Genomic DNA, 14068 nt, shown 5'->3' on the forward strand with positions numbered 1-14068 from the left:
TTCGGCTTTTATTTTTTATTTTGTTATTATTATTTTTTTGAGACAGAATCTCACTCTGTCGCCCAGGCTGGAGTGCAGTGGCGCGATCTCGGCTCACTACAACCTCTGCCTCCCGGTTCAAGCAATTCTGCCTCAGCCTGCCAAGTAGCTGGGATTATAGATGTGCACCACCATATCTAGCTGATTTTTGTATTTTTAGTAGAGATGGGGTTTTGCCATGTTGGCCAGGCTGATCTCGAACTCTTGACCTCAGGTGGTCCACCCACCTTAGGTCCCAAAGGGCTGGGATAGGTGTGAGCTACCCTGCCTATCCCATGTTCTGCTTTTAAATTTATCCTAAATGTCCCACTTCTGGCTTAGATCAGTGCTGCCTTAGAGCTCTTTTTCTTCTATCACCTGACTAGCACAAGGCTGATTTTTTTTTTTTAAACAAAGATTTTTTTTTTTACCCATATCATAGGCATTTGCAAATATAAAACCAAAACCAGAGATTGCAAAGATGTACAGAGAAAGGCATGATGTGTTCTTTCAATAGTGAAAAGCCTTTCTCTTCCATACCAGCCTGGCAGGGAGGATCAGTCAAATCAGCATCTCACAGACTTGTTAGTACCTCCTGGACTTTGCAGAATCACTTGTGAAAACTGAAGGGCAAATAAATCCATGAAAGTGATAGGTCTCTAATATTCAAAACTGTAAAAAGTTATTAAATTGCAAGCATGTTATATTCATAAAGTTTGTTTACAAGTTGGTTGGTTGGTACTTGATACTCATTTATTCAAAGATGTGATGTTATAAATGATAATTAGTTCCTAGGCTGGCCCACAAATGATAGGTCAGATATATAACACTCTAGTAAGGAAAGAGCAGCAGATATAACTGGCAGAAGTTCCTGTTAACCTTTGTTTTTGAGACAGGGCATGTGAAGACTCACTCACAAGTGGACACTCAGGGCAGCAGACAAGTAGTAGCAGAGTAGCTTACCCCCTATCTTGCTAAGCTACCAGAAGTTTCCAAAAGTAATTGCATATTTCCATGTGCAACAATTGTTATATCTGAATACTCAAATAATAAACATCATACTATCTTTTTTTTTTTTTTTGAGACAGTGTCTTGCTCTGTCACCCAGGCTGGAGTGCAGTGGTGCAATCTTGGCTCACTGCAACTTCTGCTTCCCAGGTTCAGGTGATTCTCCTGCCTCAGCCTCCCGAGTAGCCAGGACTACAGGCTCGTGCCACCACACCCGGTTAATTTTTGTATTTTTTTAGTAGAGATGGGGTTTCAACCTTTTGGCCGGGCTGGTCTTGAATTCCTTACTTTATGACCCAGCTAATTTTTGTATTTTTTAGTAGAGATGGTGTTTCACCATATTGCTCAGGCTGTTCTCAAACTCCTTACCTTGTGCTCTGCCCGCCTCGGCTTACAGGCATAAGCCACCACGCTTGGTCACATCATACTATCTTATAGTGTTTCTCTTGGAAGTTTGGATGACTACTTGGAAAAAGAGTCATTTCAGTTTTGCAGCAGTAATTCATTCTTTGCACAAAGACCGAGCAACTCTAACATTATCTGTCAGCTTCTGGGGACAGACGAACATCCTTGCGGAACTGACACTCCAGCCAGTGCTCAGGGCTTGTTTTAATCTGACCCTGAATGCAGTTTTCCTTCCTCGTGTACACTGCAGAGTGGGGCTACAGAGGAGAAGGGGCCTAAAGTGGGTGGGACTGTGGTGGAGGAAACAATGGACATCCTTGTACAGCCAAGCCCAGACACGTTTCTTCAGTACAGGTGAAGTTATCTGCTTTGAAATTCATTAGAACTTGGCTATAGTGGCCATTTCTTTTCTTGTTTGGTTATTAGAAAAGTAACTTGTATCTATATGTAACAAGTCAAACAATTCAGAATTGAATAAAGAGGAAAAGATAATCTTCATGCCTCTTTCCAATCTCATCACTCTAAATTAATAGTAAACAATTTGGTTATACAAGGTTTTTCATTCTCATCCCCACTGTTTTTTTTTTAATACGTTAAAGTTGAAAACGGGAACAGGGATGTGGAGTGACATGTACCAGACCTTCTATTCTCAAAAGGGAATAAGAGGTGGAAGAGATAAGAGAGAGAAAAAACTGTGAAAGCAAGACTTCCTTGTCAGGCTGCCCTCCACTGCATTTCCTATGCCATCACTGCTGCTGCTTCTCTTTTCTTCTTTTTTTGAGACAGACCCTCACTCTGTCAACCAGGCTGGAGTGCAGTGGCATGATCTCGGCTCATTGCAACCTCTGCCTCCTGGGCTCAAGTGATTCTCAAGCCTGTTTTCTGAGTAGCTGGAATTGCAGGTGTACACTACCACACCCGGCTCATTTTTTGTATTTTTAGTAGAGACAGAGTTTTGCCATGTTGGTCAAGCTGGTCTCGAACTCCTGACCTCAAGTGATCCACCTGCTTTGGCCTCCCAAAGTGCTGGGATTACAGGTGTGAGCCACTGCGCCCGCCCATCACTGCTTCTTCTAAGCTGCCTGGTGTGACATCTCCTCCCAAGATGGCAGTGAGGAAAAGGGCACTTGCCTGCCCAGAGGACTCATGTTCTGCCTACATTCTGCTGTTACTAAATCACAGCTGTGGTTCTGGGAAACTAATTCATTAGGCCAATACAATGCTGAAACACACTACCAAGAGAGGCTCTGGAGTGTGACCCTCTCTTGATACTTTAGAAGAAAAGGGACAAGCATGTGGCATGATGGATTTGGTTCTTCTTTTTGCTGATCACTGAGGGCTGACCAGACGATCTGGCTTGGCTTTACATCCTGTTTGCTGCCATGTTGCACATGATGCTCACAACTGCACCTTCACAACTGGGTTATTTACACGCAGGGTGGTGAGGGAACAGGGAGGCAGCTGACAGACTTACGCATCGCCTGCACTGATGGTCATAATTTTCTGGATGCCCCCGGTGTTTAGAAGGTCCCGTGCATTCTGGTAACTGTTTTGGATTATGTTGTTCAATGTGTAACAGGCAGAGGCTGTAGTTTCAATGAGGAGGTCAGTACTCGGGACTGTGTCAGGAATGATGGAAACCAAATCGGGGAGAGTTTCTTTGGCTACAAAATGAAAAAAAAGAACACTTGATTAAAAAGGTTGTTTCTTAATCCCAAGATCCCAATACGTTTTCGGTAAAGAACATTCTTAAAAAGAAACACAGCTGGTTAACAACACATGGAAAGACATAACTTCCCTAATAACAAATTTTTAAAACTGTTTGAAAAGAGGATACTCTGTGCACAGCACATGGAAAATTTTTTCAGAATGTAATCTGGGAGAAATGTTAGGAGCTTAAAAACATTTCACCTTCTTTAATTCAGTGATTCCATGTCTAGGAATACATCTTAAAGATATTACTTTGAAAATAAAAAAAGCTTTCTACAGAGAGCTTTATGACAGTAATACATGTAAATTAAAAACTAAAAAGCCTCAATATCCTAAGAATAGGAATCTGATTAACTAAAACACACCTGCAAAGACTATTATTCATTACAACACATATCTATGAAGCATGTATAATAACAAGAAAATAATTATGTTAACAGTATATGTGAAAAATCAGTAAACTCATTTATATAAAGAATACATAATATTGTTGGTCAGGCGTGGTGGTGCACACCTGTAATCCCAGCACTTTGGGAGGCCAAGGCAGATGCATCACTTACAGTCAGGAGTTCAAGACCAGCCTGGCCAACATGGTGAAACCTCGTCTCTACTAAAAATACAACAATTAGCTGGATGTAGTGGCATATGCCTGTAGTCCCAGCTACTCAGGAGGATGACGCACAAGAATCACTTGAACTGGGAGGCAGAGGCTGCAGTTGGCAGAGATCATACCACTATACTCAAGCCTGGGTAACAGAAAGACCCTTTCTCTAAAAACCAAGCAACCAACCAAAAACTATAATATCACCCCCCCCCCAAAAAAAAAAAAAAAGAAAAGAAAGAAAGAAACACCACATAAGACACCCGAGGAAAAATGTTAATAGGAGCTGTTTTTCTACAACAGTATTAATAGTGAACTAAAATAATTTAAGGTCAGGCACAGTAGCTCACGTCTGTAATCTCAGCACTTCGGAAGGCTGAGCCAGGAGGAGTACTTGAGCCCAGGAGTTTGAGACCAGTCTGGAAAATATAATGAGACCCTTTCTCTGTTTAAAAAACATAAACAAACAAACTGTACTTTCCAAGGTTTTTTCAATACATAAATAATACTACTATTTTAAAAAGAGAAATAAACTATTCTAAATGTACATTTCCACTATGTATATAACTTCTAGGTTATAAGTTTGAGTTTGGCTTTTTTTTTTTTTTTGTACTAACAAGTATTTAAAAAGTAGACACATCACTTCCATAATTAAGCTATAGAAAATGAAAAAGACATATAGACCAATGGAACAGAATAGAGAAGCCAGAAATAAAGCCAAATACTTACAGCCAACTGACCTTTGACAAAGCAAATGGAAACATAAAGTGTGGAAAGGACATTCAACAAACGGTGCTGGAATAATTGGAAGCCGCATGTGAAAGAATGAAGCTGGATCCTCATCTCTCACTTTATACAAAAACCAACTCAAGATGGATTAAAGACTTACATCTGAGACCTGAAACCATACAAATGCTAGAAGGTAACACTGGAAAATCTCTTGTAGACGTTGGCTTAGGCAAAGCGTTCATGACCAAGAACCCAAAAGCAAATGCCACAAAACCAAAAATAAGTAAATGGGACCTAATTAAATTAAAAATCTTCTGCACAGCAAAAGAAATAATCAACAGAGTAAACAGACAACCCAGAGTGGGAGAAGATATTCACAAACTGCATTTGACAAAGGACTAATATCCAGAATCTACAAATAACTCAAACAAATCAGCAAGAAAAAAAAACAACAAATAATTCCTTAAAAAAAGTGGCCTAAGGACATGAATAGACAATTCTCAATGAAAGATATACAAATGGCATATGATATGCTTCAAACAAATGAAAACAATGCTCATCATTACTAATTATCACGGAAATGCAAATTAAAGCACAATGAGATACCACCTTACTCCTGCAAGAATGACCGTAATTTAAAAATCAAAACATAACAGATGTTAGCTAGCATGGATGTAATGAAAAGGGAACACTTCTACACTGCTGGTGGGAATGGAAACTAGTACACCCACTGTGGAAAACAGTGTGGAGATTCCTTAAAGAACGAAAAGTAGAATGACCATTTGATCCAGCAAGCCCCCTACTGGGTATCTGCCCGAAGGAAAAGACGTCATTATATGAAAAAGACACTTGCACATGCATGTCTATAGCAGCACAATTCACAGCTGCAAAATATGGAATCAACCTAAATGCCCATCAACCAACAAATGGGTAAAGAAAATGTGGTATATATATACCATGGAATATGACTCAGCCATTAAAAAGCAAGAAATAATGGCCTTTGCAGCAAATTGGATGGAACTAGAGACCACTATTCTAAGTAAAATAACTCAGGAATGGAGAAGCAAATATTGTATGTTCTCACTTATAAGTGCGAGCTAAGCTGTGAGGATGCAAAGGGATAAGAGTGATATAATGGATTTGGGGGCCTTGGGAGAAAGGGTAGAAAGGGGGTGAGGGACAGAAGACTACACATTGGGTACAGTGTATACTGCTCAGGTGACAGGTGCACCAAAATCTCAGAAAACATCACTAAATAATTTATCCATGTAATGAGCACCACCTGTACCAAACAAACTATTGAAAATTTTAAAAAGGTATTAATATTTGAAAAGCCCACTAGAACTTGTCCTATGACAGCATGTTTTGGTCAATGTGAACTTGTACTTAAACTTTTTGTAATAGTTATTTTCATGTATGTTTTCCTCTTTTTTCTCTAACCACTTTAGAGTCTTCTTAAAAGAGAGAGAGCATGCATCTTTTGCTTTTGCTGATCCTCACAGCTCCTGAATACATGTTGTATTTATCAAGGATTAACAAATACTAATTTTATCATGTGCCTTTATCTGTGTTCATGTGGCATCTTGAAACACATTTCTCTCTCTATGATACTGGATTGTAATGAATTGTGTGACTGTCTCAATTTCAAATGAGGCTATGGGTTCCTTGAAGCCAATTATCTTACTTATTTCCGTGTTTCTAGCATTAATCATTATTCCTGAAACAAACAAGTCATATTATATGTCATCATAATACCTGGACCTGATTGACAGGTAAGACATACCTTCTGCTTACAGGCCTGAACACTTTTTTTTTTTAACTGTGGTTCAAGCACACAGCATACTGTGGAGAGCTCAGTGTTTGTCTAAAGCCAGAGTGCTTTAGTTTCAGTCACGGTTCTGCTACTAGTTTATGGCTCTATGGCCTGAGCAAGCTACTTAACCTCTCTATTTATTTTTCCCTAAGTTGCAGTGTGGGATAATATTGTCCACTTCACAGGGTTGTTTTGAGGAAATGAGTCAATGCATGTTAACTGTATCACAGTCCTGCGCATGGTGGTAAGCTCTCAATGGATGCCATTATCAGGCCTTTTCCTTTTATTAAGTTCAACTATAGAATGAAAGGCCTTGACTGTGTGAAATCTGTTACTCTGTTACCATGCTACATTGCCTGTCTAAGATTTTCAGAAAATGTAAGTTTCAAGTTTATTTCTCTAGACATAAGTAAAATGTAACAACTTTATTGCAGGTCAAAACAGGGAAAGTTACCTGGCTTAGAAAAGCTCTCATGAGAAACACAAAGCATGTGTTCAAGCTGATTTTCACTTATTTCTGGCTATTAAATTCTGAATCAAGAGAAGGAAGTCCTTGTACTTACATATTTGACATGAAGTGAATTTGGAATTTTAAAATTGCATTTATTTTGCTGAAGCCGCTTCTCTCTGTTATCCTTAAAGCGAAGTTTATCAACAGAATCATCTAACATAAACCATGTGGCTATAGCTATACCTTCCCAACATTTAGGAAATCTGAGGCCAACAGCATTTCTGCCCTGAAGGTACATGTACAATGTGTACAGTGCTGTTATTTACCTTGGCAATGTTTTAAAGACAGAGTCAATTTTCCATTTGAGAAAATAACAAAAAATGGAAAGGATAATATACCTCTATTCAAGTTCAGCACAAAAGACCATGGAGAGAGCATTTTAATAATTTTGAGAGTGCCTATGGCGAGGTCTCTTTTAGATTCACTGAAAATTTTCCAGGCTATCTCTACTCATAATGGGCATGAAGCCATTGTATAAAACCTCCTGTCAAACGTGCTGCTGGCTGGCTTTGAAAATGACATTACTAAAATATAACTGCAGCCTTTAATATCTCTGGGGCTGTGTATGTGCATATTTAAAAATCTAATCCATTAAAACAAACAAACAAACAAACAAACAACATGTTACTTCTAATCTTTGGGAAATTTTGTGAAAAACAATTTGAATTGTTAGAAATGACCGGTTTACAGAGCACTGTGAAGCATGTTTAATTTTAGTATTATCTTTCTATTATCTCATTTTGTAATCTTTTTTTTTTGAGACAGTCTTGCTCTGTCACCCAGGCTGGAGTGCAATGGTGCAAAATCTTGACTCACTGCAACCTCTGCCTCCTGAGTTTAAGAGATTCTCCTGCTTCAGCCTCCTGAGTAGCTCGGACTATAGGTGCGCACCTCCACCCCTGGCTAATTTTTTTTCTATTTTTAGTAGAGACAGGGTTTCGCCATGTTGCCCAGGCTGGTCTCAAACTCCTGAGTTTGAGTTCAGGCAATTCACCTACCTCCACCTCCCAAAGTGCTAGGATTATAGGCATGAGCTATCATGCTCGGCCTCATTTTGTAATTTTTTTACTTGATACAACAAACATTTATCACATACTTCTTGGTATAAGTAAACAAATAAAAAGTTATGTTATTTGATAATATAACATAATTATCATCTGTCAATAATACAGAGTCAAAGGCAAAACATGTCTGATCATAGTTACTAAAAAAAAAAATCCACGCCAAATCTGCTATATTCAGTGACTCCTTTTTGTCTTCTTATTGTGATTATCTGTTTATCCATTTTTAAAAAGTTCAACACACTGCCAAACTACTAAGTAAACCACCACTACATTTGTTTTTCAATGTTCTAGAAGAGTGGTGCTTAAGAGAGCCACAGAGAGAACATTCTGAAAGATAACTATATGGATTAGAAAGACTTTACTGGATGGTGTGGCTGAGGGGGCCACCCAGTGAAAAGTAACAACAATATTACTTATCTCGTTAATTATCAGTATGCTCTAAAATTTCTCTTTTAGTAATTTTTAAAAATTAGATATTTAAAAAAATCTCTGGTGAGATCCACTGAGAAAGCCTGTTTGTGATATCTGGTGGCACAAAAGGCAGGCAGATTTATCACCTGCTCCTTACTCCCATTTCCAGTGCAGCTCTGTGAACGGAAGGTGATACAGACAATGCTTCATTGCATTGTATCTTCAGTTGGTACATATTACATGGAGAGACTCATATGGACTCACCAATTTCATTCTGCAGGGAAAGATTCCGGGACAGATTCCTCAGCAGCGAGATGGCTGTCTTTTTCACGCTTGGGTCCCCGACATGCAGCATCTTTCGGGTGTGCTGCAGGCCGCTTTCCTTCTGAACAACTGTCTGAGCTACTGACGTCGGCATCTGTTTTGTGAGACATATCTTATAAGTGCTATTGCATTGCATTTCATGGTGATTTGAAATTTTCTACAGATTGCCAGAGGTTGATGAAATGTTTTATTTTATTTTATTTATTTTGAGATAGAGTCTCTTTCTCTGTCACCCAGGCTGGAGTGCAGCTCCCAATCTCAACTCACCACAGCCTCTGCCTCCTGCGTTCAAGCGATTCTCCTGCCTCAGTCTCCTGAGTAGCTGGGATTATAGGTGTGTGCCACCAAGCCCAGCTAATTTTTTTTGTATTTTTAGGAGGGATGGGGTTTCACCATGTTGACCAGGCTGGTCTCAAACTCCTGACTCAGGTGATCCACCCACCTCAGCCTCTCAAAGTGCTGGGATTACAGGCATGAGCCACTATGCCTGGGTGAAAATGTTTTAAAACCTAGGACTGTAATGAAACTAGTCTGAAGGTATTTTCTTTAAACTCTTATTAAGTTTTTAAGCCAATTCCTAGATAAAAACTGTTTATTCCGTACTTTCAAATGCAATCTTGGGCCATGGCGTGGTGGCTCACGCCTGTAATCCCAGCACTTTGGGAGGCTGAGGTAGGTGGATCACCTGAAGTCAGAAGTTTGAAACTAGCCTGGCCAACATGGTAAAACCCTATCTATACTAAAAAAATAAAAAAAAACCATTAGCTGATCATGGTGGCACATGCCTGCAATCCCAGCTACTCAAGAGGCTGAGGTAGGAGAATCACTTGAACCTGGGAGACAGAGGTGGTGGAGGGGAGAATTGCACCACTGTGCTCCAGCCTGGGTGACAGAGCAACACTCTGTCTCAATCAATCAATCAATGCAATGTTGGATTTGATTAGGTTATTACATTTTTTGCATCTGTGTTTACAAATAAAATAGATTTCCCTCTTCCTTTTCTTGTGCTACCCTTTTCCCTTTTAGAATCAAGGTTACACTAACATCATTAAGTTAGTTGGGTAGTAGTTAATCTTTTTCTATTTCCTTTAGCTGTCTGTATAATACAAGTATAATCTCTTCTCTTGGGTGTAGTGGTATTTAGCTAGACAGATTGAATATCCCTTATCTGAAATGCTTGAGACCAGAGGTGTTTTGGGTTTTTTCAGATTTTGGAATATCTGCAAATACACAATGACCTATCTTGGGGATGAGAACCGAGCCTAATCATGAAATTTATTTATCTTCCATATATACGTTACACTCACAGCTTGGAGGTTATTTTATACATATGCGTAATAACTCTGTGCATGAAGTAGTTTGTATACATGGAAGCATCAGAAAGCAAAGGTGTCACTATCTCAGCCACCCATGTGGACAATCTGAGCTTGTTTGGCATCTCCATTATTCCTGACTCTGAATTCATATATTACTGATAAGCAATCATTTTCTCACCCTTACACGTGTACCTGACAGTAAAAAATATGACATATCATTAATACAGTTTAAAAAAATGTGTTCAGGTAACTCGTCAGCGCAGTAGCATCACCAGAATACTCGTCTCAGCTGTTAGACGACAGCAACAGACAGCAGCAGGCTTTCAGCCTCGAACTAGTACGCTGTGTTTTGATGGAAAGGTTACTGTCCACTGTGTTTTACTTTTTTCAGATGAGAAGAAACATGAGAAGCAATTGAGGGACCAGGAACTGGGTCCTCTAGGGATGAAAAGACATTCTGTTGGATGGTTTTGCAAAATGTTCCCTCCAGAGTCATCTGCCTCATTAACAATGTTTTTTTTTTTTTTTCCTTCAACGTTTAAGTTCACGGGTACATGTGTCGGATGTGTAGGTTTGTTACGTAGGTTAATGTGTACCATGACGGTTTGCTGCACAGATCATCCCATCACCTAGGTATTAAACCCAGCATCTATTAGCTATTCTTCCTGATGCTCTCCCTCATCTCCAAGCCCCCAAAAGGCTCCAGTGTGTGCTGTTTCCCACCAAGTATCCAGGTGTTCCCAGCTCCCACTTATAAGTGAGATCATGTAGTGCTTGGTTTTCTGTCTCTGCATTAGTTTGCCACAGATACAGCTTCCAGCTCCATCCATGCCCCTGCAAAGGATGCGATCTCATTCCTTTTGATGGCTGCACAGTATTCCATGGTGTATATGTATGACATTTTCTTTACCCAGTCTATCATTGATGGGGATTTGGGTTGATTCCATGTCTTTGCTATTGTGAATAGTGCTGCAGTGAATATACATATGCATGTATCTTTATAAGAGAATGATTTGTATTCCTTTGGGTATATACACAGTAATGGGATCGCTGGGTCAAATGGTATTTCTACCTCTAGATTTTTAGGAATCACCACACTGTTTTCCACAACAGTTGAACTAATATGTACTCTCACCAAGGGTAGGAAAGCATTCATTTTTCTCTGCAAACTCGCCAGCATCTGTTTGTTTTTCCTCATTCTCCTTGGGTCAACATAATTGTCTAGTCAGTCCCAATGCAAAAACCTGGATATTTCAGTTAAAGGTGCTGAATTCACTCGCTGCTTTCATTCCTCTCTGGGCATTGGACTGCGGCTGCTTCTCCTGGACTCTCTTGGCCCTCAACTCAACAATGGTTTTTATTTTAGCAGTCTCTCATTGATTTTATACATAGACATGACTTGTTCTGTTATGAATGCCTGCTGCTCTAGTCTTTCAATAAGCCCATCACACAATTTCACCCTGTCATCTACAGGCATGTTTTCTGCAGCGTTAACAACATCACTATTATCACAATTACCTTATTCAGAATCATTTTGGCTATTTCACCATTGGTACGTGAATGAACAAGGAGAGGCTCGTTATCAACGTTAAAAACTTCTTCAGTGTTCACTTCTTCGAGCTTACTGACCGACTTTGAAGGTGTTTTTTTTTTTTTTTTTTGCAAAGGTAAGAAGTTCAGACATCATTTTTTTTCTCACTTGACATATGTAATCCTTCAAAGTCGCCACCTTGTTGATTGCCACCACTGGACATAGTTGTAGGCCAGAGCTATGTGAGGCATGCACATCTGTGTTTTTAGTCACTGTGTTTCAAGCAATGGCAACAGCATATACAGCATCTCCGTATATGCTATATATATGCTAAATTGCTTCTGAATACTTTCTCACACCCACACCTCTGCATACTGCTGCTAGCTAGCATGCTATTCAAGAAAGCATTTTAAAAAATCTACTCTTTATTGATCTAAGGATATTATGATCACAGGGCTAAACTAATGAAGTCCCATTTGGGGGAAGTAGATAGAATAAACATTTTTAAAATGAGAATTTCAGCTGGGAGATGAGCAGAACAGTTGTCACATAATAACAAAATCTTGCAGTCATCATCCAGTCGAGTCTCCCTGCAGCAAGCATAAGCCACTTGGTACCAACTGTTTGTGAAACCAATCAAAAAAGACGTCCCTGGTGATCCATGTCTTTTTGTTAGCATAATAACAGACTGGTAAGAAATTCACTCCTTGTAAACAGTGAGGACATAAGCTTTTATCTAATATCCCACTTACGTGTGCTTGATGTATTAGCACGTCCCAGCATAGTTATTCTGTCCTTGGCAGTCTTAATTCTAGTAGGTGCTGTCTCATCAGCTGTAGTCAGTGTCTTTCTGAGGCAATGATTTCAAAACGGTGATGTTTCATCGCATTATAGACTTGTTTTGGCTTCAGATTTTCATTAGCCATGACTTTGGCAAACTCAGTAAATTTCTTCACTGCTTTGACAAATCTTTAAATATGTTACACTGTTTTTTCTTAAATTTCTGGAACCAGCCTATTGATTATTCACAGTTCCTTTTAATTTTCAGTTCATCATGATCTTTGTTTCATGGTCAGGATACCATTATGTAGCATGTGTTCACCGTGACATGGACAGATTTGCACTTTCAATACATGATCAAGATCTTCATGTTTAGCTTTATGCAGTTTTCTAATCTTCACTAACTGCTGTTGATCACTTTCAGCATAGAACGTCAACAGTGTAACCTTCTGTTTCTTTAGGTCATATACGGATGTTTCATACACTCCTGTTCAGTTTCTTCAACAGCTTGGCTTTCTGTGCTACAGGCAAACATAAATGCTTCCTTTTTTTATACTGTTACCCTGAGGGGTACCTGCAGGCCATTTTGTCATTTTCCTTTTTTTTTTTTGAGACGGATTCTCACTCTGTCGCCCAGGCTGAAGTGCAGCCGTGCTATCTCAGCTCACTGCAACCTCTGCCTCCTGGGTTCAAGCAATTCTCTGTCTGAGCCTCCCAAGTAGCTGAGATTACAGGCACCTGCCACCATGCCTGGCTAATTTTTGTATTTTTAGTAGAGGTGGATTTCACCATCTTGGCCAGGCCGGTCTTGAACTCCTGACCTCATGATTTACCCGCCTTGGACTCCCAAAGTGCTGGGATTACAGGTGTGAGTCACTGCACCTGGCTCGTTTTGTCATTTTCAACAATATCTTTATACCACAGAGCAAAGAGTAAGCAAGAAAACACAGTTGAGTCATGCAGGTAGGTCTTGGCCCCATGTGGGGCATTGTGGGAAACCTGCCATCAGCATGCCTGGCCTGCACACTTGCCATTTTACTATCCTTTGTGGGTGTGGAAAGGATATATGGCAGCTGAAGGGAACTGGGAGATTTTTTTTTTTCTGCTTGGGGATGCTGAGTAAACTGTGTATTGTGTGCCTGTGTTTTGACTGCAACTCGTCACATAAGGTCAAGTATAAAATTTTCAATGCATGTTGTCATGCTGGTGCTAAAAAGTTTTGGATTTTGCAGCATTTCAGATTTTGAAAATTCAGATTAGATTTGCTCAGCCTACATTACTGTATATCTGCTACTCGTTTCCACGGTGACATGGAATCTGTGTTCACCCAGAGAGCTAATTGAGCTGAGAAAAAAATCTTAAAGGGAGATGTCTTTTATTATCATTTCAGTTTATTTACTGGTTGATGATTAGTCATCTTTTCTGTTTCTTCTTGTTCAACGTTTGGAAATTTACAGACTGAGTATTTACTATTTCTTTCTTTTCTTTTTTTTTTTTTTAGATGTTGTCTCACTCTGCCACCCAGGCTGGAGTGCAGTGGTGCGATCTTGGCTCACTGAAACCTCTGCCTCCTGGGTTTAAGTGATTCTCCTGCCTCAGCCTCCCAAGTAGTTTGGATGACAGCCGTCCACCACTACGCTCAGCTAATTTTTGTATTTTTAGTTAGAGATGGGGTTTTACCATGTTGGCCAGGCTGGTCTTGAACTCCTGACCTTAAATGATCTGCACGCCTTGGCCTCCTAAAGTGCTGAGATTACAGGTACAGTGCATGAACCACTAAGCCCAGCCATTATTAACTTTAAATGGGAAAACCCATCACAATTTCCATACAAATGACTCGCCAATTG

The 14068-nt window shown here is 39.7% G+C and overlaps 1 protein-coding gene across 2 annotated transcripts in view; it reads right to left on the reverse strand.

Annotated features, from left to right (window-relative positions):
- The window catches only part of PKP2 (plakophilin 2), a 110063-nt gene that overhangs the window by 1473 nt on the left and 94522 nt on the right, over window positions 1–14068 (reverse strand). The window contains exons 10-11 of one of the 2 annotated variants that reach the window (XM_010337378.3): window positions 8535–8688; window positions 2906–3095 (exon numbers count right to left, since the gene is read on the reverse strand). In XM_010337378.3, the coding sequence (XP_010335680.1) occupies window positions 2906–3095; window positions 8535–8688 (344 nt within the window). The remainder of the gene's footprint in view (window positions 1–2905; window positions 3096–8534; window positions 8689–14068) is intronic. The other variant, XM_074403055.1, reaches the window with a different exon arrangement.

Source organism: Saimiri boliviensis, chromosome 7, assembly GCF_048565385.1.
Source record: "Saimiri boliviensis isolate mSaiBol1 chromosome 7, mSaiBol1.pri, whole genome shotgun sequence".
Classification (NCBI taxonomy): Eukaryota; Metazoa; Chordata; class Mammalia; order Primates; family Cebidae; genus Saimiri; species Saimiri boliviensis.